This window comes from Macaca nemestrina, chromosome X (genome assembly GCF_043159975.1).
Source record: "Macaca nemestrina isolate mMacNem1 chromosome X, mMacNem.hap1, whole genome shotgun sequence".
Lineage (NCBI taxonomy): Eukaryota > Metazoa > Chordata > Mammalia > Primates > Cercopithecidae > Macaca > Macaca nemestrina.
The window spans coordinates 36,262,263-36,289,475 of record NC_092145.1 but is presented as its reverse complement, the minus strand read 5'-3'; the positions used below and the strand labels follow the sequence as shown (position 1 = coordinate 36,289,475).

At 45.3% G+C, this 27,213-nt stretch overlaps 1 protein-coding gene and 1 long non-coding RNA gene across 2 annotated transcripts in view; one reads left to right on the top strand and one right to left on the bottom strand.

Annotated features, from left to right (window-relative positions):
• Window positions 1-11,140, bottom strand: part of LOC105468390 (uncharacterized) — a 57,806-nt gene extending 46,666 nt beyond the window's left edge. Inside the window, exons 1-2 of the long non-coding RNA XR_979462.3 lie at window positions 10,357-11,140; window positions 5,885-5,975 (exon numbers count right to left, since the gene is read on the bottom strand). This is a non-coding gene — a long non-coding RNA (uncharacterized lncRNA). The remainder of the gene's footprint in view (window positions 1-5,884; window positions 5,976-10,356) is intronic.
• A 133-nt stretch (window positions 11,141-11,273) lies between these two features.
• LOC105468391 (solute carrier family 25 member 43) overlaps window positions 11,274-27,213 on the top strand; it is a 48,306-nt gene continuing 32,366 nt past the window's right edge. Inside the window, exons 1-3 of the mRNA XM_071089043.1 lie at window positions 11,274-11,576; window positions 18,988-19,229; window positions 22,920-23,092. Coding sequence (XP_070945144.1) covers window positions 11,302-11,576; window positions 18,988-19,229; window positions 22,920-23,092 — 690 coding nt within the window. The 5' untranslated portion in view covers window positions 11,274-11,301. The remainder of the gene's footprint in view (window positions 11,577-18,987; window positions 19,230-22,919; window positions 23,093-27,213) is intronic.

Genomic DNA, 27,213 nt, shown 5'->3' with positions numbered 1-27,213 from the left:
CTGGCCAACATGGTGTAACTCCGTTTCTACTAAAAATACAAAAATTAGCTGGGCGTGGTGGTAGGTGCCTGTAATCCAGATACTCGGGAGGCTGAGGCAGGAGAATTGCTTTCAGGAGGTGGAGGTGGCAGTGAGCCAAGATCATGCCACTGCACTTCAGCCTGGGCCACAGAGTAAGACTCTGTCTTGATTAAAAAAAAAAAATTAAAAGGATCAATCATTCTAATTGCAGATTTGAGAATACAGTGTAAGAGGGCAATGGTGAAGCAGAAAGACCCATTAAGAGATAATCCCAATAGTGCAGGTGACGGATGATAGTTTTTAAAGAGAAAAAGGGGTGTCAAGCATGACTACAAGATTTTTGGCCTGAGTTACCAAAAGAATGAAGTTTCTGCCAGGTGCGGTGGCTCATGCCTGTAATCCCAGCAATTTGGGAGGCCGAGGTGGGTGGATCACCTGAGGTCAGGAGTTCAAGACCAGCCTGGTCAACATGGTGAAACCCTGTCTCTACTAATAATACAAAAATTTGTCAGGCATGGTGGCGCGCACGTGTAGTCCCAGCTACTCAGGAGGCTGAGGCACAAGAATTGCTTGTGCCCAGGAGGCAGAGTGTGCAGTGAGCCAAGATCGCACAACTGCACTCCAACCTGGATGACAGAGTAAGACTGTGTCTCAAAAAAAAAAAAAAAAAATGAGGTTTCCATTTGCCAAGATGGGGAAGGTTAGGGAGTGACAGATTTGATGGGGTAGATCAGGGGTCTCATTTGAGACACTTTATGATTGAGATGTGTATGAAATATAAAAGTGGAGCTATTAAGGGGGTATCTGGACATGGGAATCCAGAGTTCGGGGAGAAGTCCAAACTGGAGATACAGTAGTCCTCTCTTATCTGCAGAACTGTTCCAAGATCCCCAGTGGACGCCTGAAAACATGGATAGTATTGAACCCAACATATATACTGTTTTTTCCACCTGATAACCGAGAGAGCTACTAAGAGACCAACAGGCAGGTATCATGGACAACTTGGGTACACTGGACAGAGGGATGATTCACATCCCAGGTGGGACAAAGCAAGATTTCATCACACTACTCAGAATGGTGCATAATTTAAAACTTACGAATTGTTTATTTCTGGAATTTTCCATTTAATATTCGCAAACTGTAGTTCACCACAGGTAACTGAAACTGAGGAACATGAAACTTCAGATGAGGGAACACTACAGTATATATTTGGGAGTCATCAGGACATAGATGACATTTAAACCCATGAGACTAGATGAGATCAGCATGGAAATCGGTTTAAATGGAGAAAAAGCTCAAGGAGTGAGCCTGGAGCACTTGAATATTTTAGAGGTCATGGAGATGAGGAAAAACCAACAAAGGAGAACAAGGAGTGACTGGTAGTTATTAAGAGTCAGCCTTCTGAGCCTGCTTGCTGCAGGGTACCCTGATAAAGCTGAATTTCTGGATCTGCAGAGCTAAGAAGTCAACAGCAGGGACTGCTGTCTGGTGAAGTCTAGCTAAGTAGTCAGTCAGCGTTTTCCTTTGATATCTTTTAAATGTAACACAATCTCATGCAAATTATATGCAAAGCAACAGGATGGCAATATTGTGGTAGATATGGCTAGTCTGTGGTTTAGGGACAGACATGAAACCCCAGAACCATGCATGCCACACTGGTAGGAGGAGCTCCACCCTGTGACACTCCAACCAGGCCCTCAGGTCAACCTTGGAGAACACCCAGCAGAGACACTGAAAACCACTCCCAGTGAGGCAGGAGAATAGGGACTGGAGTTATGGACTCTAAGGCCATTTCACGCTGACTTCCTAGAACTAAATTGAAAGGAAAACCCTAACTTTCCATGCCTAAGTAACAAAAGGACCAGAGGCTACTCCCTTTCCAAATCCCCACCTTTTCTGGATGGCAGATGGGAAATTGAAAGTACCTCTCACTGGTTGCAAAAGGCAAAGGAGTGTAACTTTGTAACTTCACTTTAGCCTCTGATTGGTTGCACCAATCAGAAGTTTGCATAGGAGAATGACCTTTGTAACTTCACTTCAGCCTCTGATTGTGGGCCACCACTTCATTTACATGGGGTGAACACCAAGTGGCCAATGGGAACCCTCTAGGGGTTATTTGGACCCAAGAAGTTTCTGTATCGGGGGTCTTGAGCGCTGCTCTGCCGCTCCCACAGAGTGGAGTACACTTTCATTTTAAATAAATCCCTGCTTTCATTCTTTCATTGCTTCATTCTTTCCTTGCTTTGCTGTGCATTTTGTCCAATTACTTGTTCAAAACTTCAAGAATCTGGACAGCTTGCAGTCAAGACCCTCTACTGATAACACCAGTGCCCCGGTAGCAAAAGGCTAGTGACTCACTGCACCCCCTTTCATTGCTGCCACAAATACCAACTGACCTAGAAGTAAAAGAACACTTCACACTCCAACAGCTGGACCTTATCAGCAGGTTAGGTTGAGAGAGATTTTAGTTAAGGTTAGCACTCCAAGTCTAGGATGGGTTAAATTCCAAAGCCTCAAATCTCTCAAGATATTCTTCCCCCATCCCTGCTGTAATCGAAACCTTGGCTGTCTGCTGACCCCTTTCAAGCGCAAGTTGTTTATTTTCTCATCCCCGCAACAGCTAAATGCCTCAGGGAGTGCCAGGAGGTGGAGCTCCAGCTCTCCTCGCTCCCCAAGACCACTTTCTGATCTTCGTTCCTCCTCCCTCCTGAGAAATCTCTAGCTCTTCCTTGGCTCATGCTATCCACTTGTATCATCCTCTCCCATTCCTGGTGGCAGTCTTCTATCACCTTCCCAGTCACTACCCTCATTTGTGAAGAATTTAGTTCTGCACTCACAGTCTCTCTGTCCTCTTTGTTCCAACTTCCCTTGCCATTCTCAGTGATTTCAATATTCATATGGCCAATAACCCAGCATGCACACCTCATGTTTCCTTGATCTGCCCATTGCAAATGACCACTGCCATTTTGGGACATACTTCACAACCCAGAGCAGCAAGATGGGGCCTTGTATCTTGAAGGTTCATATACTACTTCAATGCATTTTTTTCACTGGTGCACCAGCACATGGTTTATAAAAGTTGACAACTCCTTAGTACAGGAAATAGGTAAAAGTGTGTATTGTTTTTACTAGAAGTTGGGCCTGTGCTTCATTTTTTCTGTTTTGTTTTCTGTTAAACTCACCGTGGGTCAGTGATTACAAATGGGATTTTATTTTATTTTTATTTTTTAGAGATGAGGTCTTGCTCTGTCACTCAGGCTGGAGAGCATAGCTCACTAGGGCCTCAAACTCCTGGGATCAAGGGAGTCTCCCACCTCAGCCTGCACAATAGCTAGGGCTACAGGTGCACACCACCACACTCAGCTAATTTTTAAAATTTTTTGTAAAGACGACATCTCACTATGTTGCCCAGGCTGGTCTCAAACTCCTGGCCTCAAGTGATCCTCCTGCCTTGGCCTCCCAAAGTGCTGGGATCATAGGCTGAGTCACCATGCCCAGCCTATAAATAGGATTTTTAAGTGTCACAGTAGATGAAGATAAACCCCTAACAATCCAAAGAGACATATGCACAAGGTCATTCATCACAACATTGCTTATAATTGCAAAATATTGGAAATAATATAAATGTCCATACATAGGTTTATAGCTGAATAAGCTATGGTACCTCCATACAATAGAATACTATGTGGCTGTAAAAAAAAAAAAAAAAGTGAGAAAAGTCTCTACAAACTGAAGTGGAGTGACTTCTAAAATAAAGTTACAGTGAAAAAGCAAAGTGCCAAAGATATGTCTATAGAATGCTACCTTTTAGGTAGTAAATAAAAGGAAGCATTTTAATACAAACACCTGTACATGAATGTTCACAGCAGCATTATTCATAATAGCCAAAAACCAGAATCAGACCAAATGTCCATCAACAGATGAAGGGATGCTATCATTTGAATGTGTCCCCTCCAAAATAAAGGTGTTGCCAATGTGATGGCATCCAGACGTGGTGCCTTTAACAGGTGATTAAGCCATTAGGGCTTCTCCTTCATAGAAGGGACTAAGGCCCTTATAAAAGAGGCTTCAAGTTGCATTTGGTTAGTTTGCTATTCCACCTTTTGCCATGAGGTGGTGCAGCAAGAAGGACTCACCATACCAGATGCCAGCACCTTTGTTACGGACTTTCCAGCTTCCAGATTTGTAAGCAATAAATTTTTGTTCTTTGTAAGTTACCGAGTCGCAGGTATTTTGTGGTAGCAGCACAAACTAAAACAATGGATAAACAAATTGTGGTACATCCATACTATGGAATACTATCCAGCAATCAAAAGGAAGAAACTATTGATGAACACAACATGGATAAATCTTAAAGGTATTGTGACGAGTTAATGGGTGCTGACGAGTTGATGGGTGCAGCACAGCAACATGGCACAAGTATACATATGTAACAAACCTGCACGTTATGCACATGTACCCTAGAACTTAAAGTATAATAATAATAAAAAATAAAAAAGAAAAAGAAAAAGCCAGTTTCAAAAGGTTACATGCTATATGCTTCCATTTATATGACATTCTCAGAAGGCAACACGATAGGGATAGAGAACAAATCTGTGGTTGCCCAGGTGGGGGTTGGGGAGGGCTTGACTACAAAAGGACAGCACATGAGAAGTTGGGAACAGTTCTGGATCCTTATTGTGGTAGTGGTCACACCAGTCTATACATGTGCCCAAATTCCTAGGACTCTACAACAAAACATGGTGATTATGCTGTATATCAATTACACAAAGTATAGTGGTGGAATCTGTGTGATAAAAATGTTACGACTTTAATTGTAGGTCTTCAGATAGTTATTAGAGATGTAGCACTCCAACACTTGGACCATCTACTGGTGTAAAAAAAAAAATACTGGCCAGGCATGGTGGCTCATGCCTATAATCCCAGCACTTTGGGAGGCTGAGGTGGGCAGATCATCTGAGGTCAGGAGTTCGAGACTAGCCTGACCAACATGGAGAAATCTCATCTCTACTAAAAAAAAAAAAAAAAATTATCCAGGTGTGGTGGTGCATGCCTGTAATCCCAGCTACTCAGGAGGCTAAGGCAGGAGAATCGCTTGAACCCGGGAGGCAGAGGTTGCAGTGAGTCAAGATCGCACCACTGCACTCCAGCCTGGGCAACAAGAGCGATACTCCGTCTCAAAAAAAAAAAAAAAAACCAGCAGTGCCAGGCACAGTGGCTCATGCCTGCAATCCCAACATTTTGGGAGGCCAAGGCAGGAGGAGGATTGCTTGAGCCCAAGAGTTCAAGACCAGCCTGAGCAACACAGTGAGACCTCATCTCTACAAAAAAATTTTGAAAATTAGCTGGGCGTGGTGGCATATGCCTGTAGTCCTAGCTACTGCAGAGGCTGAGGTGAGAGTATCACTCAAACCCAGGAGTTGGAGGCAGCAGTGAGTTATGATCATGCCATTGCAGTCCCACCTGGGTGACAGAGCGAGACCCTGTCTCTGAAAACAAAAACAAACAAAACAGCAGCAAAGAAACCAAAAGTATCATGCAACTCCCATGAAAAATAACTGAAATTTGGATTACCATGGCCTGGTGTATTAGTTCATTTTCACACCGCTGATAAAGACATACCTGAGACTGTGCAACTTACAAAAGAAAGAGGTTTAATGGACTTACAATTCCACATGGCTGGGGAGGCCTCATGATCGTGTTGGAAGGCAAGGAGGAGCAAGTCACATCTTACATGGATGGCAGCAGGCAAAGAGAGAGCTTGTGCAGGGAAACTCCCATTTTTAAAACCATCAGAACTTGTGAAACTTATCCACTATCACGAGAACAGCACAGGAAAGAGCCACCCCCATGATTCAATTACCTTCTAGTGGGTTCCTCCCACAACATGAGGGAATTGTTGGAGTTACGATTCAAGATGAGATTTGGGTGGGAACACAGCCAAACCATATCGCCTGGTAATGAGAGAAAATTAAACTCCATTATGTGACATATGTATCACTTGCACAGTTCCTGATATAGAGTAAGTATTCAATAAACATTTGCGGAATGAGTAAATGAATAAATGAGTGAATGAGTGAGTGAATAAATGAAAAGGCTCATATATTTTGATACAAAATCTTCCTGCTTCAAATATCATCAAAAATTTTGAAGCAGAATAGAAGGACATTTCATCATCACCTAAAGCTAAACACAACAGGCCAAAGACAAAAGCTGTGGAAACCACATTTTATAAGGTTGTACTGAATTGCAAAGGTTAGATCTGCTGAATTCATTGTTCACACACTTACCAAAACTGCTGCCAAAGACAGAGTGAAAATGATGACTGGGAACAAAGCAAGTGTCTTTGTCAAATATCACAGTTCTTTTTAAAATTACAGATGTGGCTGGGAACTTAAAATAGCAAATACCCAACTTCTGAGGAGGTTGATATTATTTGCTGCAAATTGATGAGTCTACTGATCTTGTGAATTAAGCTAATATTTTGGTATTTATCATATTTAACTTAAACCATTTCATGAAGACATGTTCTGCCAATCTTCTGCAACTTGTACAACTGAAGAAGAGATTTCCTTCCCTCCCTCCCTCCCTCCCTCCCTCCCTCTCTCCCTCCCTCCCTCCCTCCCTTCCTCCCTCCCTTCCTTCCTTCCTTTCATCTAACTAATGATTGCTGGGCACTAATGTGCCAGCCACCATTCCAGGTAACAAGGACATTGCTGTGAACAAGAGACAAGATCCCTTCCCTCATGGATCTTACATTCTGGTAGGTGGAAACAGACAATAAAATGACAGGAAAGGAAAACAGCAGACAGGGATAAATGCTATACAGACAATTGAAATGGGACAATGTGGTAGACTGAGGGCCCTATAGATTGGGCAGTCAGGCAAAGCCCTCTGAGAGGAGGTAACATTTAAGTTGAGCTCTGAATGACAAAAAGAAATCAACTCTGCAAACTGGGAAAAGAACATTCTAATCAGAGGAAGCAGCTAGAGCAGTGGTTCTCAGCAAGAATAGCACCACCTCCTAGGAAGCATTTTGGAAATTTGCGGGGAAGAGTACCACAGTGATTGGGGTATTCTGCTGGCATTTACTGGAGAAAGGCCAGGGAAGCTGCACATCTGCAAGGCACAAGACAGTCCTGCATCCTTCATGGCTCTCAAAGATCCCATCAGACATTCATGCAGGTGGAAAACCTGTTTACAATTATCTGTGTTGAGAACTTAACTTTGCTTTACTCCTAAAGATAAAACATTTTTTGCACAGTATTTTTGTACATGGCATTTTCCAGGATCGCAAGTACCATGTAAATAGAAGGAAGGTTGTATCTTGTTTGCTTCTTTCGGAACTTCATCAAGAGTTTTTTAACATTTAAAAAAAAAAAAAGTTGCCGGCTCACGCCTGTAATCCCAGCACTTTGGAAGGCCGAGGCAGGCGGATCACCTGAAATCAGGAGTTCAAGACCAGCCTGTCCTACATGATGAAAACCCATCTCTACTAAAAATACAAAAATTAGTCATTTGCCGGGTGTGGTGGCAGGTGCCTGTAACCCCAGCTACTTAGGAGACTGAGGTAGGAGAATCGCTGGAACCCAAGAGGCGGAGGTTGCAGTAAACCAAGATCGTGCCACTGCACTCCAGCCCACACAACAGAGTGAGACTCCATCTCAAAAAAAAAAAAAAAAAATTGCCAAGGAAATAAAGATGTGTCATTAAAAGGAAAAAAAAAAAATCCACCAATGGCAAGGCAATGTCACAGAAAACACTGCACCCTCAGAGAAAATTGATAGAGAAGAGAAATTAATGATACATGGCCATGGCAAAAAAAAAAAAAAAAAAAAAAAAAAAACAGGAGAAAAAGGCAAACAGTATAAAAAGGCACACAGACTTGGGTGCGGTGGCTCGCGCCTGTAATCCCGGTACCTTGGGAGGCTAAAGGGGGCAGATCACTTGAGGTCAGGAGTTTGAGACCAGCCTGGCCAACATGGTGAAATTCTGTCTCTACTAAAAATACAAAAATTAAATGGGTGAGGTGGTGGGTGCCTGTAGTCCCAGCTACTGGGGAGGCACGAGAGTCGCTTGAACCTGGGAGACAGAGGTTGCAGTGAGCTGAGATAGTGCCACTGTACTCCAGCCTGGGTGACAGAGCGAGACTCTGTCTCAAAACTAACTAAATAAATAAATAAATAAACAATAAAAGAAAATAAAAAGGCACACAGTCAAAACTCAATCTCCCTTCCACCTCTGTTCCCAAGTCTCCCAGTTTCCTTGCCCAAAGATAACCTGATTATCAGTTTTTTGGGTATCCTTCCAGAGGAATTATTTCATTTCTGTTTCAAAGGAAGGAAAGAAGGAAGGTAAGAAGGAAGGAAGAGCGGAAAGCAACCCCATATAATATTTATTAGTCTGAGCATGAAAACAAATATGAGGAAGAACATTCACACACACACACCAAGCTCTTAACTGTGGTTACCTCAGGGCATGGGCAGGGGAACTTAACTTTCTTTAATACACTTCTGGACTATTTGTCTTGTTACAACAGGTATATACTACTTTATAATTTACAAATTTCCAAAAAAGTAAAAAATAAAAGAAAATTAGGAGAGTGGGAATCAATCAACATTAGTATAAATATAACAAGATAAATTATATTTTAAGAAATACTAGCAAGTTAAACTAAAGTAATGTACCGAGAGATTTCAGTTGGTGAGAAGACAAACTGAAAAATGAAAGCTGGAGAATTTAAAAACCTGCTAGCATCTCCCAAGCCCTGACTGGGGCAACAGGAAGCTGCCTATGGCTTAACTCTCAGCTGGCCACCTTTCTCCTTACATTACAATATAACTTCTAAGATTTTTTTTTTTTTTTTTTTACTCACTGCCTCTTCCCTTTTTTTCAGTTACCACACATTGATTTTTAGCATAGCACCCCAATTTCACATCATGTACATTTTCCAAAGTTGGAGATTGTTAACCTACTTTGCTCTCCACAGACTTTTCAACAAGTGTGAAAAAGAGGCAGCAAGGTTGGCCTGAGTCTACAAGTCACAATCCAAAATAGGATATCCTCAGAGATTTATTTATGTTTAGGATCAATATACATAAGGTGCCCAATGCTAAGCAGATGAATGAGACTCTGGCTGAATAAAATATGAACACCTGGTTAGCACATGATCATGAAAAGACAGAAGGCATCCAATATACAGTTTGGTGTTATTCATTTTACGGTTCAGTGTACCTGTAGTGAAAAATACACATTTTACTTTCAAGGTTAAAATAGGCCAGGCACGGTGGCTCATGCCTGTAATTCCAGCACTTTGAGAGGCCAAGGCAGGTGGATCATCTGAGGTCAGGAGTTCGAGACCAGCCTGGCCAACATGGCGAACCCTGTCTCTACTAAAAATACAAAAAAAATTAGCCGGGCAAGGTGGCACGCACCTGTAGTCCCAGCTACGCTACTTAGGAGGGTGAGGCAGGAGAATCACTTGAACCTGGGAGGCAGAGGTTACAGTGAGCCGAGACCACGCCACTGCACTCCACCCTGGGCGACAGAGCAAGACTCTGTCTCAAAAAAAACATAACTTGGCTGACCCAATCTCCATACAATGGGGTTATCACATGAAATGTTCCAGACCCAGGAACTTCCTGAAGGAGCTTTAGAATCTTGTCCTGTTGTCCAACAAAGTGCTTTAGGAAGTACCAGTACCCGAAGGTTTCCTTATTGTAATCCCCAAATTCCAATTCAAGCCCTTTTAAAGTCAGGGTCCTCGGGTCTTCAGAGTCATACATCTTTCTCAAGCTTCCCCCAGCCATGAAATTAGCTTACAGCAAGACAGGAGAATTCACAAAACATGAAAATAAGCATTCCCCAATTGTTGAGAGCAGAGCAAGGCTTCTGCAACTAGAACAAGTTCTCACAGTCAAAACCTTGTAATCTCAAGTGAGACTAACAGTGAAAAATAAAACAGGAGAAACCCTGCAATGCCTTTTAGAAAACGTTCCTACAGCATTGTGTGTTAGTAAACATAAACAACTATACAAGCCTAAAAGCAACTATGTATGCGGAACATCTTGCTCACACCAACAGACTGCTGACTGTTCCTTTCCTTGTAATTATTAGTGACGTGGCTTTTTTAGAAAAAAAGAGACAGAAATTCTGAAATTCTGAAATTTTTGAACTGATTAAAGAATGCTTGGATTCTGGCCGAGCCTCTCTTAGCCATTCTTTGCCTCTATTCTCTTAGCTTACAGAACCACTGAAAATGTCCCTACTGGAGTTAACTGTGCAGTCCTAGTAGACGCATAGTGTAGCCGTTAATGGAAATTGACATAAACCGACCTAGATTTCAAACCAGTCTCTGCTTTGTAGGTAGCTGTGTGAGCCTGGGCAAGTCCTCTCTGTCTTGGTTTCCTCTCCTGTAAAAGAATATCTAATTAGAACTAACACATATAAACTGCTTACTCGTACCAGTCATTGTTCATTAACCCTTCCAACAACCCCTAGGAGAAAAAAATTATAATCTCTATTTTATAAAGCAACTGACGCACAGAGAGGTTGAGTGACTTCCCCAAGGTTCCACAGCTGGTAAGCTGCAGAGCCAAGAATCTTAGCAGTTTCAAGAGTCCAGATTCAAATCCCCACACCCACATAGCCTCTGTCAATGAGGACATAGGTACGTAGGGCCGTTTTGAGGATTACATGAGAACATCTGTAAAGCCCAGTACTTGACAAGTGCTTGAGAGATAGCTGTGGTTGTTAGAATTTTTTACCTTCTGCACTGGGAAACCATCAAGGCTTTTTGGTCAGGCAGGAAAAAAAAAAAAAAAAAAAAGAGGTTGGAAGGAAGAGGAGGAGGAGGAGGGAAGAGCCAGGTGAGGAAGACAGAGAAGTGGGATGTGAAAGGGAGAAAAGGGGCAAACCAGAGGAGAGGCAGGGAGGGGCGGCGGGGACGCACTGAACATTTAGGAAGCAAGATGTCTAGCAGGCCGGGCCTTGAAAGAACAGTGACTGTTTCGCAACTGAAAGTCGCTACTCGAGCCTTGCCAACTGGGGAGACTATGCCCATAATATCCGCGGCCTCGGAGCCCAGACCCTCCGGGCCCTCGCGCCCCAACCCCCACCAGCTTCGGGCCGGGCTAGGGCGTGGACGGGGCTTCCCGTCCCTCACGCGGGTCCGCCCCATGCCGGGCGGGGCCTGGGGCCCGCCCCCTCCGCCCCCTCCGCCCGTGGCCGGAGAGCCCCAGGCCCGAGCCACGCGGTCTCCCGGGCCCGGGCCGGGGCTCGATGGCGACGTGGAGGCGGGACGGCCGACTGACAGGCGGCCAAAGGCTGCTGTGTGCTGGGCTGGCGGGGGCGCTCAGCCTCAGCCTCACCGCGCCCCTGGAGCTCGCCACCGTGCTGGCCCAGGTTGGCGTCGTGCGAGGCCACGCCCGGGGGCCGTGGGCCACGGGGCACCGCGTGTGGCGGGCAGAGGGGCCCCGGGCCTTGTGGAAGGGGAACGCGGTGGCGTGCCTGCGCCTCTTCCCCTGCAGCGTCGTGCAGCTCGCCGCCTACCGCAAGTAAGAGCCGGGCGGGGCCTGGGAACCCGGAGGCCTGACGGGGGTGGGGGGGCGGGGAGCCGCGGCCCGACGCCGCCCTGCTGCCTGGACTCGGGGCCCTGGAATAGGGACGGCCCCCTTGTCGATCCCATGTGGGCCCCTCGGGGCAGTGGGCCACGTCTGTGGTCCCCAGCGTGCAGTCCCAATGTTTTTCACGTTCTCTTGGGGTTACCGCCCTGCAAGATGCAGTTTTGTGGTCCGCAGCCCTGGTCCAAGAGGCTTTCCGGATTGGACCAGGCGAGGAGGTGGAATGCAGCAAAGGGTTTGAAGGAAAGGAATAAAAAGCTCTCTAGAGAGATGAGTCCTAACCATTTCCACCGTCCTCCAATTTGGAAACTTCTGCTTTGGCTGGCGTAGGAGGAGAGAGACCCTTTTAAAGGTGTTTTTGTCTGTGTGGTCCAAGCCCCGAGAAGAAAGTGCTTGGTGTGAGGAAAGGACCTAATCCATTGATACGAAAAGACCGCAGATTTCTGCCCACACATCTCCCCAACTTAAATGAAGCTTGACTTCAGGCTCCAACAGAGGCTGCAGCTTCCCCGCCCCAAGCTGAGAACGGCCCCTTCAGCCTACTGCTTCACCCCACTGGCCTCATTTTTTCGGCCTTTTCCGCCTTTTGCCACATCAACAGCTCCTCCTTAGGAAAAGATCTTAAGGTGTAAATGCAGCCTTAAAGCTTCCACCGAGCTCAGAGGTACCTGCATTTGAACTGGAAACCAAGCCTAAAAGAATGAATTGGTAGCGATGGCATTTCAGGAAGCAGAGATGTTTCTGTATTGGGGGCATGGTCCCTGTGTTCCTCATTCAGTGGGCACAGTGGCATCTTTGACATCGCCTTGGCTCTGAATTAGACAAACAGCCCACAATTGGGAGAGTCGGTCTTGACCACATAGTTTAGCCTTGGCGGCTAATAGTCAAAGGATTTTGCGTTGACAGTGTCACTCACTTGGGAGGCCAGAGCTGGAAGGCTCACCTGGCAGCTGACAAGCCAAATGGAATGATCCTTATCACCTAGGCCTCTAGGCCAGCACTCATTTTGCCTCTGCCTGGAAGTAGAGTTCTCTTCTCTTCCTCTGCAGAGGGACTCGTGGGTAGGATCATGACATTTAGTTAAGGCCCTTTTTCCTCCCCACCCCTGCTTGCCCTCATCAACATCTGGCCTGCAGTCTGTAAACAGTTCTCCTCTGAGTCTTAATGACTCAGTTTCTCCCCCATTTCACCCTCTTCTCTACAAAGTAGTGTGGAAATCTTCCTTTGGATGGGATAAAATATGTCCAGAGCAGTGGGGGGCGGAACTTCAAAGGCTGGTTTAAGTATTGTGGCTCTTCTGCTAACCACCTAGTATATGCACATCATTAGATTTTTACAGCTCATGCCTCTTGCCCTGTAAGGTCCATAGGACAGGAAGCATTGTGCCTGTTTTACAGATGCAGAATTTGGGCTCAGAGTGATCACACCTCTTATCAGTGACAGAGCTGAGCTCCACTACCTGGCCTTCTGACTCCAAATCTCATAGTCTTTCTGTTATATCTTGCTGCCTCCCTGCAACCATTTGACACTAATTTAGTTAGGCTACATTAAGTCCCCACTGTGTGCACGATGCTGAGAACAATACCAGGATGGAAGGGGCATGGTCCCTGTGCCCCAGGAGCTTACAGAGTAATAAAAGAGTAAGACTAATATGTCCATGACCATAACATACAAGGTAGCATGTGATTGTCATGAGTAATGTGCTCTAGAAATGTACCCTTCTGATAAGCGATGAGGAGGAGAAAATGTGAAGACTTCATAGAGGAGAAAAAAAATTCAGTTTGGCACTGGGAGAATGAGTAGGAGTCTGCTGGGCAGAGATGGGGAGAAAGATACTGCAGTTGATGTCAGCAAAGGCACAGAGGTGGGAAGGCAAGCAGCACAACAGGAAACCCAACCAGAAAAGCAGGTTGGAATGAGATATTAGAGGGTTGGATTAAGGAATTTGGACTTGACTTGGTATCCAAGGGTAGCCATGGGAGGTTTTTGTGGGGGGTGGGGGGAGGCGTGTTGTGATTAAAGCAATTCAATGGAAATGATTGTCACATCGTGGCAAAGATGACTAGAGAGGAGGAAGAGTGGAGACAGCAGGGCCAGTTAGGAACCTGTCGCACTAGTCCACATAGCAGCTGAGGGCACCGGCAATAGGTGACCATGGGAGCAGAGAGGAGGAGATGTGTGGGAGAACGAGAACAGAGACTTACATGGGCTAGGTTTGCTAGGAATTTTTTTTTTCCCTACAGGATTATTTTCTTTCTGAAAACTAAAAGGAAGTATGTTGTTGAATGGCAAGGCATAGTTGGAAAGCAAAGTGGTTGATTAATCACGATGCCGTCCTTCCTGCATCAACATGATACTCTTGATTCATCATTATACTGATTCATTTCTACTCTTTTCTGACCATGAATTTGCAAAACAGTTGGCTGGGGGCCTGTGATCATGGGTTTGAACAAAACATAAACATCCAGAATGTTCAGGAAATGGGGTGGTTAAGTGACTTGTCCACAAACATGATTAATGGAAGAGCTGGAACTTGAAGCCAAGTCTTCTGGCTCCTTAGTTCAGGTCTCTGTCTACCATCGCACAGCAGAAATATCTGCTTAGTTGGATTTACGATCAAGAGTCCACTCAGTAGTCTATTGGGAGCTAGGTTATTGTAATGGGTGGCTTTCAGATGTATCAAATAGAAGACCCCCCCTCCTCCCCTGTAACTTCACAACCACTTGTCTATCTTGTCTAATAAATATGAGTTTGGGTCCCTGCAACTCTGAAATTGTTCGTAACCAACACTATTTCTTTATTGAATAAGCACTTCATGAGCTTATGTTTGGCTGCATTGGCTGCTAACCTGTTAGGTTGAAGTATTGGCAGTTCTCATTACACATATCCAGGCTGTGTGTTTTATCTGTGCTGGCTGAAAGGGGTTGCTGCAGTTCACTAGTCTCACTAGAAAAAGCTTCTGTACATGTATGTGTGGGGGTGGGAGGAAGAACAGAAAAGGGAACAGTGCCGCCCTACCTAGCCAATCAAGAGTTTAAGATGCATGGACCAGGATGACGTCACTGGCGGATTATCAGGGTTGCCTGCCCTGACTCTGAGATTCTAGGGGAAACAATTGGTAGGCCTTATCTCTGTATCAAATGGGAGAAGTCTGAGAAAAAAAGGACTTCCTATGGTTCTTCTTTTTAATTGTGTATATTTGATATTGAGACTCTATAAAAGAAACTGATATAAAATACGGCTCCTCTCCCTTGTTCATCAAGTCGTTCAGTGAATTAAGGGCCTGTTTCCTCTCTGCTTGCCCCTACCAGTCATTTCCTTATCAGAAGTGTTGAACTCCCTTAGGCTCTATGCTGAGGACTAACACAGGGTCTGATACATTGTAGATCTTCAATAAATGGGTAGTGAATTAACTATGCCCTAGAAGTGACCAAGTGGGATGGGGAATAAGAGTGGGACAAGGAGAATGAATGGTGTTTCTTTGGGCATTTCAAACTCCACCTTCTAGGTGGTTCCAGCTTGCTGCAGACCGCCCCTCCAGTCAAAAATTTCTTTTTTTTTTTTGGAAGAAGTATCGCTCTGTTGCCCAAGTTGGAGTGCAGTGGCGCAATCTCGGCTCACTGCAACCTCTGCCTCCCAGGTTCAAGCGATTCTCTCGCCTCAGCCTCCCGAGTAGCTGGGATTACAGGTGCGCACCACCATGCCTGGCTAATTTTTGTATTTTTAGTAGAGACGGGATTTCACTATTTTGGCCAGGCTGCTCTCGAACTCCTGACCTCGTGATCCACCTGCCTTGGCCTCCGAAAGTGCTGGGATTACAGGCGTGAGCCACCGCGCCCAGCCCCAGTCAAAAATTTCTACTTCCTCTGTTTCCCCTGTCCTTCCTGAGGTCCCCCTCCAACTTGACCAGGGTATAGAAGAGGGAGGAACGAGGAAGTGGGCAGGCAGGCAGTACAACTGAGGCAGATAGTCTATTGGTGAATGCCACCTGTTTGAGAAAACCCTCTGTCAAACTGGGTTTTTCCTCTGCTCTCATACCACAACAACCCTCAACACAGAAGAAGACTTCTGTGACCAAATGTGTGTGGGGTTTTCCCCACACTCTGATAAATGGACACCAACTAGGTGTCCTCTGATTCAGTTCTGACACTGTCTACCCAGACAATGTCGGACACCACAGGTTAAGGGCCTGGTCCCCCAGAATGGCCCCCAACCAGGCACTAGTCACAGTCCAACCTCCAGAACTTTTTTTTTTTTTTTAAGACTGAGTCTCACTCCGTGACCTGGACTGGAGTGCAGTGCATGATCTCGGCTCACTGCAACCTCTGCCTCCCGGATTCAAACTATTTTCCTACCTCAGCCTCCTGAGTAGCTGGGATTACAGGTGCCCGCCACCATCCCTGGCTAATTTTTATAATTTTTTTAGTAGAGATGGGGTTTCGCCATGTTGGCCAGGCTTGTCTCGAACCCCTGACCTCAAGTGATCTGCCCGCCTCGGCCTCCCAAAGTGCTGGGATTACTGGCGTGAGCTGCCATGCCAAGCCAGGCCTCCAGAACTTCTGACCAACCAGCTTCAAGTTGGGGTTCCCACGACCCCCTCTTTGGATTCGATTAATTTGCTAGTGTGGCTCACAGAACTCAGGGAAATAGTTAATGTTTATCAGTTAACTATAGAGGATACCACAAAGGACACAGAGAAGAGATGTGCAGGGTGAGGTAAGGGGCAAGAGGCATGGAGCTTCCATGCCCTCCCTGGGCACACCACCCTTCAGGAACCTCCACGTATTCAGCCACCCAGAAGCTTCCTAAACCCTGCCCTCCTGGGTTTTATGGTAGCTTTGTTAGAGACATGATTGACAACCATGTAGAAATGTGATTGGATGAAAAGCACATGATCTAAACCCAGCAAGGCCTGTCTGTTCAGACTTTTCTTGGCCTCTGTGCAGCATTCCTTTCTCTGGGGCAGAGGTCTCCAATCTTTTGCTTTCCCTGGGTCACACTGGAAGAAGAAGAATTGTCTTGGGCCACACATGAAATACACTAACGATAGCTGATGAGCTAAAACAAAAACAAAAAAAGTCGCAAAAAAATCTCATAATGTTTTAAGAAAGTTTACAAATTGGTATTGGGCCACATTCAAAGCCATCCTGGGCCACGTGCGGCCTGTGGGCTGTGGGTTGGAAAAGTTTGCTCTAGGGTATGGGGCAGGACCCTCTCTGGAATGAGGATCTTTTAACCCACAATCAGATTAGAGTCCTACCTTGGGCAGGTAAAAGGAGGGCAGGAGAAGGTCAAAGAGAGAAAGATTCTGTTTCCTGAGACGTAAAGTGCCCCAACATTATAACAAGGACTACGGAAGTTAGGAGCCAGGAACCATGGGTGAAAACCAATGTATGTATCATAGCACCACATCACCTTTACTTACCTGTATGTTTAAAAGCAACTGATTAACTCAAATGACTATTTCAGTTAATGTGGCTAAGATAGGTTGACAAAATGAAGTCAAGACTTGTACAGCTTGAAGGAGATGCCCCTGGCCTACGGGCAACTGAAAGAACAGGAAATGTACCTCTTCACTGGAGGTTTGAAGGCTAAGTAACTGGGGATGCTCTCATTTTAAAAAGATAGGCCAGGCACAGTGGCTCACACCTGTAATCCCGGCGCTTTGAGAGGCTGAGGCGGGCAGATCACTTGAGCCCAGGAGTTTGAGACCAGGCTAGCCAATATGGCAAAACCCTATCTCTACAAAAAAAAATATTAGCCAGGCATAGTGGCACACATCTGTAGTTCCAGCTACTCAGGAGGCTGAGGTGGGAGAATCTCTTGAGCCTGGGAGGTGGACATTGCAGTGAGCCCAGATCGTGCCACTGTACTCCTGCCTGGGCAACAGAGTGAGACCCTGTCTCAAAAAAAAAAATTTTTTTTTCTACCAGAGAGTGGGGCTAGGGAGAGAGGGAGAAGGATATAGAGAGTTTGGAATCAAAGGTAAGTGAACAGAGCTGGGCTAAAATAAAAGTATTTTATCTGTTTTTTTTTTTTTTTTTCAGACAAGTCTTGCTCTGTTGCCCAGGCTGGAGTGCAGTGGCGCAATCTCGGCTCACTGCAACCTGCACCTCCCTGGTTCAAGCAATTCCCCTGCCTCAGCCTCCCGAGTAGCTGGGATTACAGGCACATGCCATCATGCCTGGCTAATTTTTTTGTATTTTTTAGTAGAGATGGGGTTTCACCATGTCGGCCAGACTGGTCTCGAACTCCTGACCTCAGGTGATCCACCTGCCTCGGCCTCCCAAAGTGCCCAGTTCTGGGCCAGGTACAGTGGCTCATGCCTGTAATCCCAGCACTTTGGGAGGCCGAGCGGGGGTGGATCACCTGAGGTCAGGAGTTCGAGACCAGTCTGGCCAACATGGTGAAACTCCATCTCTACTAAAACTACAAAAATTAGCTGGGCATGGTGATGTGTGCCTGTTGTCCCAGCTACTTGTGAGGCTGAGGCATGAGAATTGGTTGAACCCGGGGAGCAGAAGTTGCAGTGAGCTGAGATTGTGCCACTGCACTCTAGCCTGGGCGACAAAGTGAGACTCTGCCTCAAAAAAAAAGAAAGAAAGAAAGAAAAAACAACGGAATTACTGAGATGCTCAAAGTTATCATTTCAAGAAATTTTGTTCCTTTTAAGTTTCAGCTGAACTAAAAGACTGCATTCCAGTTGGTATTTACCAGGTACTTCTGTGCATTTACACCCTATAGGCAAGCCAGGATCGACAATTACGTAGCTAAAAGTAGAAAATGCTGGCCAGGCGCGGTGGCTCAAGCCTGTAATCCCAGCACTTTGGGAGGCCGAGACAGGCAGATCACGAGGTCAGGAGATCAAGACCATCCTGGCTAACATGGTGAAACCCCGTCTCTACTAAAAAATACAAAAAACTAGCTGGGCGCGGTGGCGGGCGCCTGTAGTCCCAGCTACTTGGGAGGCTGAGGCAGGAGAATGGCATGAACCCGGGAGGCGGAGCTTGCAGTGAGCTGAGATCCCGCCACTGCACTCCAGCCTGGGCAACAGAGCGAGACTCCGTCTCAAAAAAAAGAAAAAAAAAAAAAAGAAAATGCTTTAAGTGGGAAGGACTTGGGATAGATGTAAATAAGAAACTTAGGCATCTCTTATAGCCAACTAGCGTCATATAAATATAGAAAAATGTAAATGTGTTATTCATGAATGCTTATATAGTACTATAGTAACTTCTCACTTTGTGAAGTTCTTTGAAATGCTGGAAAATATTTCAAGAACTAGTGGAGAGGACTCTAGCACAATCCATAGCTGATTCCTCTGGCCTTTCCCCCTATTTTCTCCCAGGTTTGTTGTGATGTTCACAGATGACCTGGGCCACATTTCCCAGTGGAGCTCCATCATGGCTGGGAGTCTCGCAGGCATGGTTTCCACCATTGTAACATATCCTACAGACCTCATCAAAACCCGGTTGATCGTGCAGAACATGCTGGAACCATCGTACAGGGGGCTCCTCCATGCTTTTTCTACTATTTACCAACAGGAAGGGTTCCTTGCCCTTTATCGAGGGGTTTCCCTCACTGTTGTAGGTAAGATGGACATTTTCACCTTGTCCAAGAAAAGGCTATGTCCTCTGAAATTACAAATGTATTGTATACCTTTGTGAGCCACTAAATCAGTTTTACTGAGGTCAAGGTTATATGGGTTCAACCTACATAGAGCCAATTAGCTTCATTCTATTCCATAGCCATACGCTTCACTCCTAAACTGTGGCCAGTTACATCCCCGGGAGGGGAGTAGAACGGAAAGTGGAGGTGACTCAGCAAACCGGTAAGAATGCAATTCTGCCCACTCTCCATCTGACTGCAGAAGGAGTCTTCAGTGTACATACGCATTGATATGCCATGAGGGCAACTAGGGTAACAACTGTGTCTTCTGGGGTCTTTGTAACCTTTGCCAGAGCTACACATTTATGGCCCAATTGCAAAATCCAGCAGACTTTTGCCCTTTGTCTGAATTTGATAAGGTTGACCACCCCTTCTTCTGGAAACTTGGCTTCGAGGACCCGTCCAAGTCCTGGGTGTCTTCCCATCTCTCTGGCAGCTCTTTCTTATCTGACTTATCCGGCCCATCTGGCTCATCTGATACTGCCAGCCCCGACATGTTGCTCTTCCCCTGGGCTCCTTCCTTAGCTTTCATTTTAGCCTCCCCTTTAGCTTGCTTCTCATCCTCCAAACCCTCCCTAGGTGGCCTCATCTGTGCTAGTGGCTTAAACAAGCGTCAGTGTACTCTGTGACCCTCATTCTCTACCTCTTTAGTAACAATGACCAACTTTTGGGGGGAAGTACTTACCACATGCTGGGTACTGTGCCAAAAGCATTGCATGCACTTTCTCTTGAGGCCTTACTTTACAGATGAGGAGATAGATGCTTCAGGAAGCTAAGTGACCTGCCCAAGTCCACATAGATAGAAAGTGGGAGAAACGGCCGGGCGCGGTGGCTCAAGCCTGTAATCCCAGCACTTTGGGAGGCCGAGGCGGGCGGATCACAAGGTCAGGAGATCGAGACCACAGTGAAACCCCGTCTCTACTAAAAATACAAAAAATTAGCCGGGCGCGGTGGCGGGCGCCTGTAGTCCCAGCTACTCAGGAGGCTGAGGCAGGAGAATGGCGGGAACCCGGGAGGCGGAGCTTGCAGTGAGCCGAGATCGCGCCACTGCACTCCAGCCTGGGCAACAGCGTGAGACTCCGTCTCAAAAAAAAAAAAAAAAAAAAAAAAGAAAGTGGGAGAAACTAGCCATAGAACTCCAGAGCCCTCTGTTAGCCCCTGACTGATACCAATTCCCAATGGTAGTATGAGTCCCTGCTGTTGGACACCTTCACCCCATGCTCCCTAGGCACATCAAATTCAAGATTAACCCTGATGTCCTCATTGGTCTCAAACTAGCTCTTCCTCCTGTGTTCCCTAATGAATGAGACTACCTTCCTTTCACCCCATGGCCCAAGCCAGAAAAAAAACCTAGGGATCACTTCAACTTCTTCTCTCACTCCACCCCCACTTGAATCACCAAGCTCTGTCGATTTGACTCATCCTCTTTCCCACAGATCCTTACGACTCACACTCTCAGGGTCTCCCGCAGACTCCGGCTCCTACCTGCTTCCACTCTTGGTCTCTCCTGCCCCAGTCTTCCCCGTGCACTGCTGCCCGGCTGAGGTGATCTCTCCACATGCAATTTCATCGTTTCATGGCCCTCATTTCACTGCTGTCCTTAAAAGTGTTCAGCGACTCCTGAGCTACAGGAGAAAGCCCAAATTCCTTAGGACATTCCAGATCCTTCAGACCTGGCCCCTGCCAGTCTGTCCTACCTCATCTCCTGCCACACCTCCACCTGCATTCATCCTCCAGCCATTCAGAAAAACCTGGATTTCCTGGAAATATGACTCCCTTTAAACATGCTGTTCCCTTTGCCTTTCCACTCTGTCAAAGTCTGATGAACTCCTACTCATTCCTAAAGATCCAGTTCAAAAGTTCTCTCTTCCATCAAGTCCCTCCTGAACCCCCAGGCAAAATTAATCCCTTTGATCCTTGTGTACCTAATGCATTTCATATAGCCCCCCTGTTGTGGCACACATCAGGGGCGTTATACTTACTTTTCCCTGACTGTCTCTTCTCCTCGATGATGAGCATCTCCAGAAATTAGCCTGTTGCTCTTTGGATTCCCAGCGCCTGGCACAGGGCCCGGCACATAACCTAAGCTTTCCAGATGTTTTCTGAATGAAGGTAAATGGAAGGTTGGTGAGCCAATTAAATAAACATTACATTTTTCTAAAGATAAGCAATCTCACTTGTATTATCCCCTATTTTAAATTTCATTTTGAGGGAGAAATGTAGTCCCTCTGTAAACTAAAGATGGTTCCTAAAGTTTCTGGAAGTTTGTGAAAGTGCCACCTACTATATTACTTACCATCTCAGTTCTTAGAAAGGTGAGGAAGCCACACAGTGTAGGGTGCCCACTGGGCCATGATATGACCACGTAATTCCCAAAGGTGAGGTCAGGTGACCTCCCTCACCACCGAGAGTCTCTCACTTTCCAGTTTTCACAGAATGTTTCCTTCTCAGCTAGAGAGCAGTCCCTCCTGTCCTCCAAAACATAATGAGGGGCTGCCCACTGACTTTTTTTACCTGAGTGATTTTTCCCCAAACATTAAAAAAAAGCTTCAAATATTTAGAAAAATTAAAAGAAATATAGAGTACACATCCATGGACCATCTAGATGCTACAATTAACATTTTGCTACTCATCCCTGTCACCCGGGCTGGAGTGCAGTGGTGCAATCTCGGCTCACCGCAACCTCTGCCTCCCAGCTTTAAGCGATTCTCATGCCTCAGCCTCCCAAGTAGCTGAGATTACAGGCATGCACCACCACACCCAGTTACTTTCTGTATTTTTAGTAGAGACAGAGTTTCCGTTTTAGTAGAGATGGAGTTTAGTAGAGACGAGGTCAGGCTGGTCTCGAACTCCAGACTTCAAGTGATCTGCCCACCTCGGCCTCCCAAAGTGCTGGGATTATAGGCATGCGCTACTGTGCTCAGCCAGTCCACTTTTTTTTTTTTTTTAATGATTTCAGTGTAACTTGCAAATATCAGTATACTTCACCCCTAAACCCTTCAACATGTATGTTATTAACTAGAGTTCAATATTTGTGTATGGTTGTTTTTTTTTTTGAGATGGAGTTTCTCTCTTGTCACCCATGCTAGAGTGCAGTGGAGCGATCTCGGCTCACTGCAACCTCCACCTCCCGGGTTCAAGTGATTCTCCTATCTCAGTCTCCCAAGTAGTTGGGATTACAGGCACCCACCACCACACCCAGTTACTTTTTGTATTTTTAGTAGAGATGGGGTTTCACCATGTTGGCCAGGGTAGTCTCAATCTCCTGACCTCGTGATCCACCCACCTCGGCCTCCCAAAGTGCTGGGATTACAGGCATGAGCCACCACACCCAGCCGTATGGTTCTTTTTTAAAGTACAATTTACATCCAGTAAAGTGGACAAACTTTTAGTGAACCATTTGATGCATTTTGACAAATGACACAACCCCTACCAAAATATAGCACATTATCGTCACTCAAGAAAGTTCCCCCATGCTCCTTGAGTTGGAGGGATTTTAGCAACCCCAGAGCCCCTCCTGTTTTCTTTCCCCGGAATCCTCCCAGGAATTTATGTTCTCAAGCCAGTGTTTTCCCAACACAGCAGCAACCTCTCCCTGGCCTTGTTTCACAGGTGCTCTCCCGTTCTCTGCTGGCTCCCTTCTTGTTCACATGAACCTGGAGAAAATCTGGAATGGACCCCGAGATCAGTTTTCTCTCCCACAGAACTTTGCTAATGTCTGTCTGGCTGCTGCAGTGACCCAGACCCTCTCCTTTCCCTTTGAGACCGTGAAGAGAAAGATGCAGGTGAGGAGTTATCCGAGCGGGATGGGGGGTGGAATGCTTTGCAGTGTTTGTGGGTGGGTAACAACAGCAAAAAACACCGACCCCAAGTGATGCCAGGTTTCCAAGGAGCTTCCGACTGCTCACACAAATACTGTGCACAAACCCCCACGCTGTGGCATTTCTGCTGCTAACCTCAGAGCTGTTGGCTTGAGCCCAGGCTGCCTCCTCATTCCCATCCTGTTTTTTGGTCTTTTAAGAAGCCTCCAGGCCAGGTGCAGTGATTCACACCTGTAATCCCAGCACTTTGGGAGGGCTGAGGTGGGTGGATCACTTGAGGTCAGGAGTCCAAGACCAGCTTGGTCAATGGTGAAACCCCGCCTCTACTAAAAATACAAAAACTAGCTGGGAGTGGTGGCAGGTGCCTGTAATCCCAGCTACTCGGAAGGCTGAGGCAGGAGGATCACTTGAACTTGGGAGGCAGAGGTTTTAGTGAGCTGAGATCACGCCACTGCACTCCAGCCTGGGTGACACAGAAAGACTCTGTCAAAAAAAAAAAAAGTAAAAAAGAAAAAAGCCTCCAGATGAGGCTTCCCTTTTCTTTCCTGACTTCCTGATTATATCACTTGTGGCTCTCTTCCTCCAAGACCAGCAGAGAGTAGAATATTAAATGCAGCCTGCTAATAATGCTCCCTGTCCTTCCTGCCTCCACAGCAAGGATGCCACTCTTGCTTTCCACACTGTGCCTTACCTCAGTGAAGCAGACTGGATAGGACCAACATAAGCTAGGAACTATAGCTAACAAGGGTCCAGCATCCCTGACTCCCTCGCTGAGGAAGGAACTGCATTTAAAATGGGGCAGCATTGGGCCGGGCGCAGTGGCTTATACCTGTAATCCCAGCACTTTGGGAGGCCCAGGAGGGTGGATCACCTGAGGTCAGGAGTTTGAGACCAGCCTGACCAACATGGAGAAACCCTGTCTCTACTAAAAATACAAAATTATCTGGGTGTGGTGGCACTTGCCTGTAAACCCAGCTACTCGGGAGGTTGAGGCAGGAGAATCGCTTGAACCCGGGAGGCAGAGATTGCAGTGAGCAATTGCGCCATAGCACTCCAGCCTGGACAACAAGAGTGAAACTCCGTCTCAAAAAAAAGAAAAAAGAAAAAAAGGGTGGCACCTTAGTGAGACCACTGAGGCAAAATCCTAGAATCAGAGGTTCCAAAGTGAGTAATTGACTTAGCCTAGAATAAGCCAATTTTGATCAAAGAAAAATCAGACTAGTTCAAATAAGGTTGGATGGGTAACAGTTATATCTGTACAGTGGCAGCAGGCCCAGAATCCTGCAGGCCTGAGGTGCTGTATCTTCTCTTAGCCCTGCTCAGGCCCTTAAAATTCAAAAATAGCTAATGCATGCTGGACTTAATACCTAGGTGATGGGTTGATAGGTGTAGCAAACCACCATGGCACGTGTTCACCTATGTAACAAACCTGCACATCCTGCACATGTATCACAGAACTAAAAATTAAAATTAAAATTAAAAAAAATATTCCACTTCCATGGGCTAGCCTGTCTCCATGGCCTCTTCTGGGCAAACCCTGATTTATACAAGTAATATATTCCTGAAGAACTCTATAGAAATTAATTTGGGGTCAGCTGAATCCAAGTTTAAATGATCAGTCCCAACCAAGTTTGGTTTTCCCCCGGGACTCTAACTTGTCCTCGCTTGCTCAATGCCCCTCCCCGCTCCGCTTTCCCTCTGTAGTATTCCCGGCTGCCCGGGGCCATCGCTTACCTCAGCACTAAACAGCCTGAAGGTGCTTATCAAAACTGCCTTCAGACAAATACACACTATGATTACACTCAATAATGCCACTCCACTCCCTGAAACTTTATCTGTCTGGGTTGCATTCCTTTCCTGTCCTTGTCCAAACAGATAATTGTCACATCATTGTAATGGTAGTATAGGTGCAAAGTTTTTCTATTTGTTGGTAAGAAGTCTTTATATATTAAAGATATTAATCCTTTGTCATACATCTCACACATTTTTCCCAGTTTGACATTTGGCTTCACTTTTTTTTTTTTTTTTTTGAGAGACAGAGTCTTACTCTGACACCCAGGCTGGAGTGCAGTGGCACAATCTCAGCTCACTGCAACCTCCTCCTCCTGGGTTCAAGCGATTCTCCTGCCTCAGCTTCCCAAGAGCTAGCACTACAGGCATGTGCCACTACACCCAACTAATTTTTGTATTTTTGGTAGAGACGGGATTTCACTATATGTTGACCAGGCTGGTCTCGAACTCCTGAGCTCAAGAGATCCACCTGCCTCAGCCTCCCAAAGTGCTGGGATTACAGGCATGAACCACCGTGCCCGGCTGACATTTGGCTTCTAGTGCTGTTTATGTGTTGGTGGTGGTGGTGTTTTGTTGTATATATTTGTAGAATTTTATCTAATTATATCTATTACTTTTTTTTTGTTTGACTTTGCTTTTCTGCATAAATGTAAAGTCTGCTTAGTGCATGCTTATCTTTTTTTTTTTTTTTAGTATTTCTAATTTTAAAAATAATGCACATTTGGAAGGCCAAGATGGGAGGATCACTTGAGCCCAGTAGTTTGAGACCAGCCTTAGCAACATAGCGAGACCTTGTCTCTACTAAAAATAAAAAATTACCTGGGCATGGTGGTGTGTACCTGTGGCCCCAGCTACTTGGGAGACTGAGGCAGGAAGATTACTTGGGCCCAAGAGGTCGAGGTCACAGTGAGCTATAATCCTGCCACCGCATTCCAGCCTGGGTGACAGAGAGAGACCCTGTCTCAAAGAAAAAAAAAAAAAAAGGAATGCACATATACTTTAAAATGGTTAAAAATGGTTCATTTTATGTATATTTGACTACAGTAAAAAAAAAAGTAATACACATAAGTCGTAGAAAATTTGGGAGATACAGAAAAATGCAAAAAGGAAAATAAATTACCCATAGTCCAACACCCATGGATTATAATGATTAATAGTTTTCCTTCTATGGATCTTCATACATATACATATACACACACACACATATAAATATATGTAAGGTTATTTCTTTTACAAAATTGTGTTCACACTGTATATAAAAAGTAGTATCCTTAGGCCAGGCACGGTGGCTCACAGCTGTAATCCCAGCACTTTGGGAGGCCGAGGCAGGTGGATCACCTGAGGTCAGGAGTTCCAGACCAGCCTGGCCAACATGGCGAAACCCCGTCTCTACTAAAAAATACAAAAATTAGCTGGGCATGGTGGCACGTCCCTGTAATCCCAGCTACTTGGGAGGCTGAGGTAAGATAATTCCCTGAACCTGGGAGATGGAGGTTGCAGTGAGCCGAGATTGCACTGCTGCACTCCAGCCTGGGCAACAGAGTGAGACTCCATCTCAAAAAAAAAAATTAGTATCCTTTTTTCACTTATTATATAATGGGTATTTCCCTGGGCCATTAAGTATTTAATTATCAAATAATATTCCACCATATGGATGTGCCAAAAATATGTAACAATTTCTCATTTTTTTAATATTTAGGCTTTTTCTAATTCTTGAGTTATGATAACATTGTAATGAAAACCTTTATATTCTTTTCATATCTGTGATGATATCCTTAGGCTATATTCCTAGAAATTGACTTACAGGTCACAAAATATGAACAATTCTAAGACTGTTCATGAAATATGCACTCCAGAAAGGTTGTAAATTTATAATTTCACCAGCACTAAAGGAGTGGTTCAACTTCTAAACTCTAAATATTAATTGATATTAATTATCAATATTGTCACTTTTTAAAGCATTGTGAACCTAATAGCTGAAAAGTAGTATCTCATCATTTTAATTTTAATTTGATTGATTATAAGCAGGGTTGCATTGGCCCTTTGTATTTCTTTGTAAATTTTGTATTTATATAGTCCTTGCCCTATTTTTCTAGAATATTCAACTTTTTCTCTTCATTGGTAAGAAGTCTTTATATATTAAAGATATTAACCCTTTGTCATACATTTCATGTATTTTTCTCAGTTTGACATTTGGCTTCTAATGCTGTTTATGTGGTGGTGGTGGTGGTGGGTTTTGTTGTTTTGTTTTGTTTTGTTTAGACAGGGTCTCGCTATGTCGCCCAGGCTGGAGT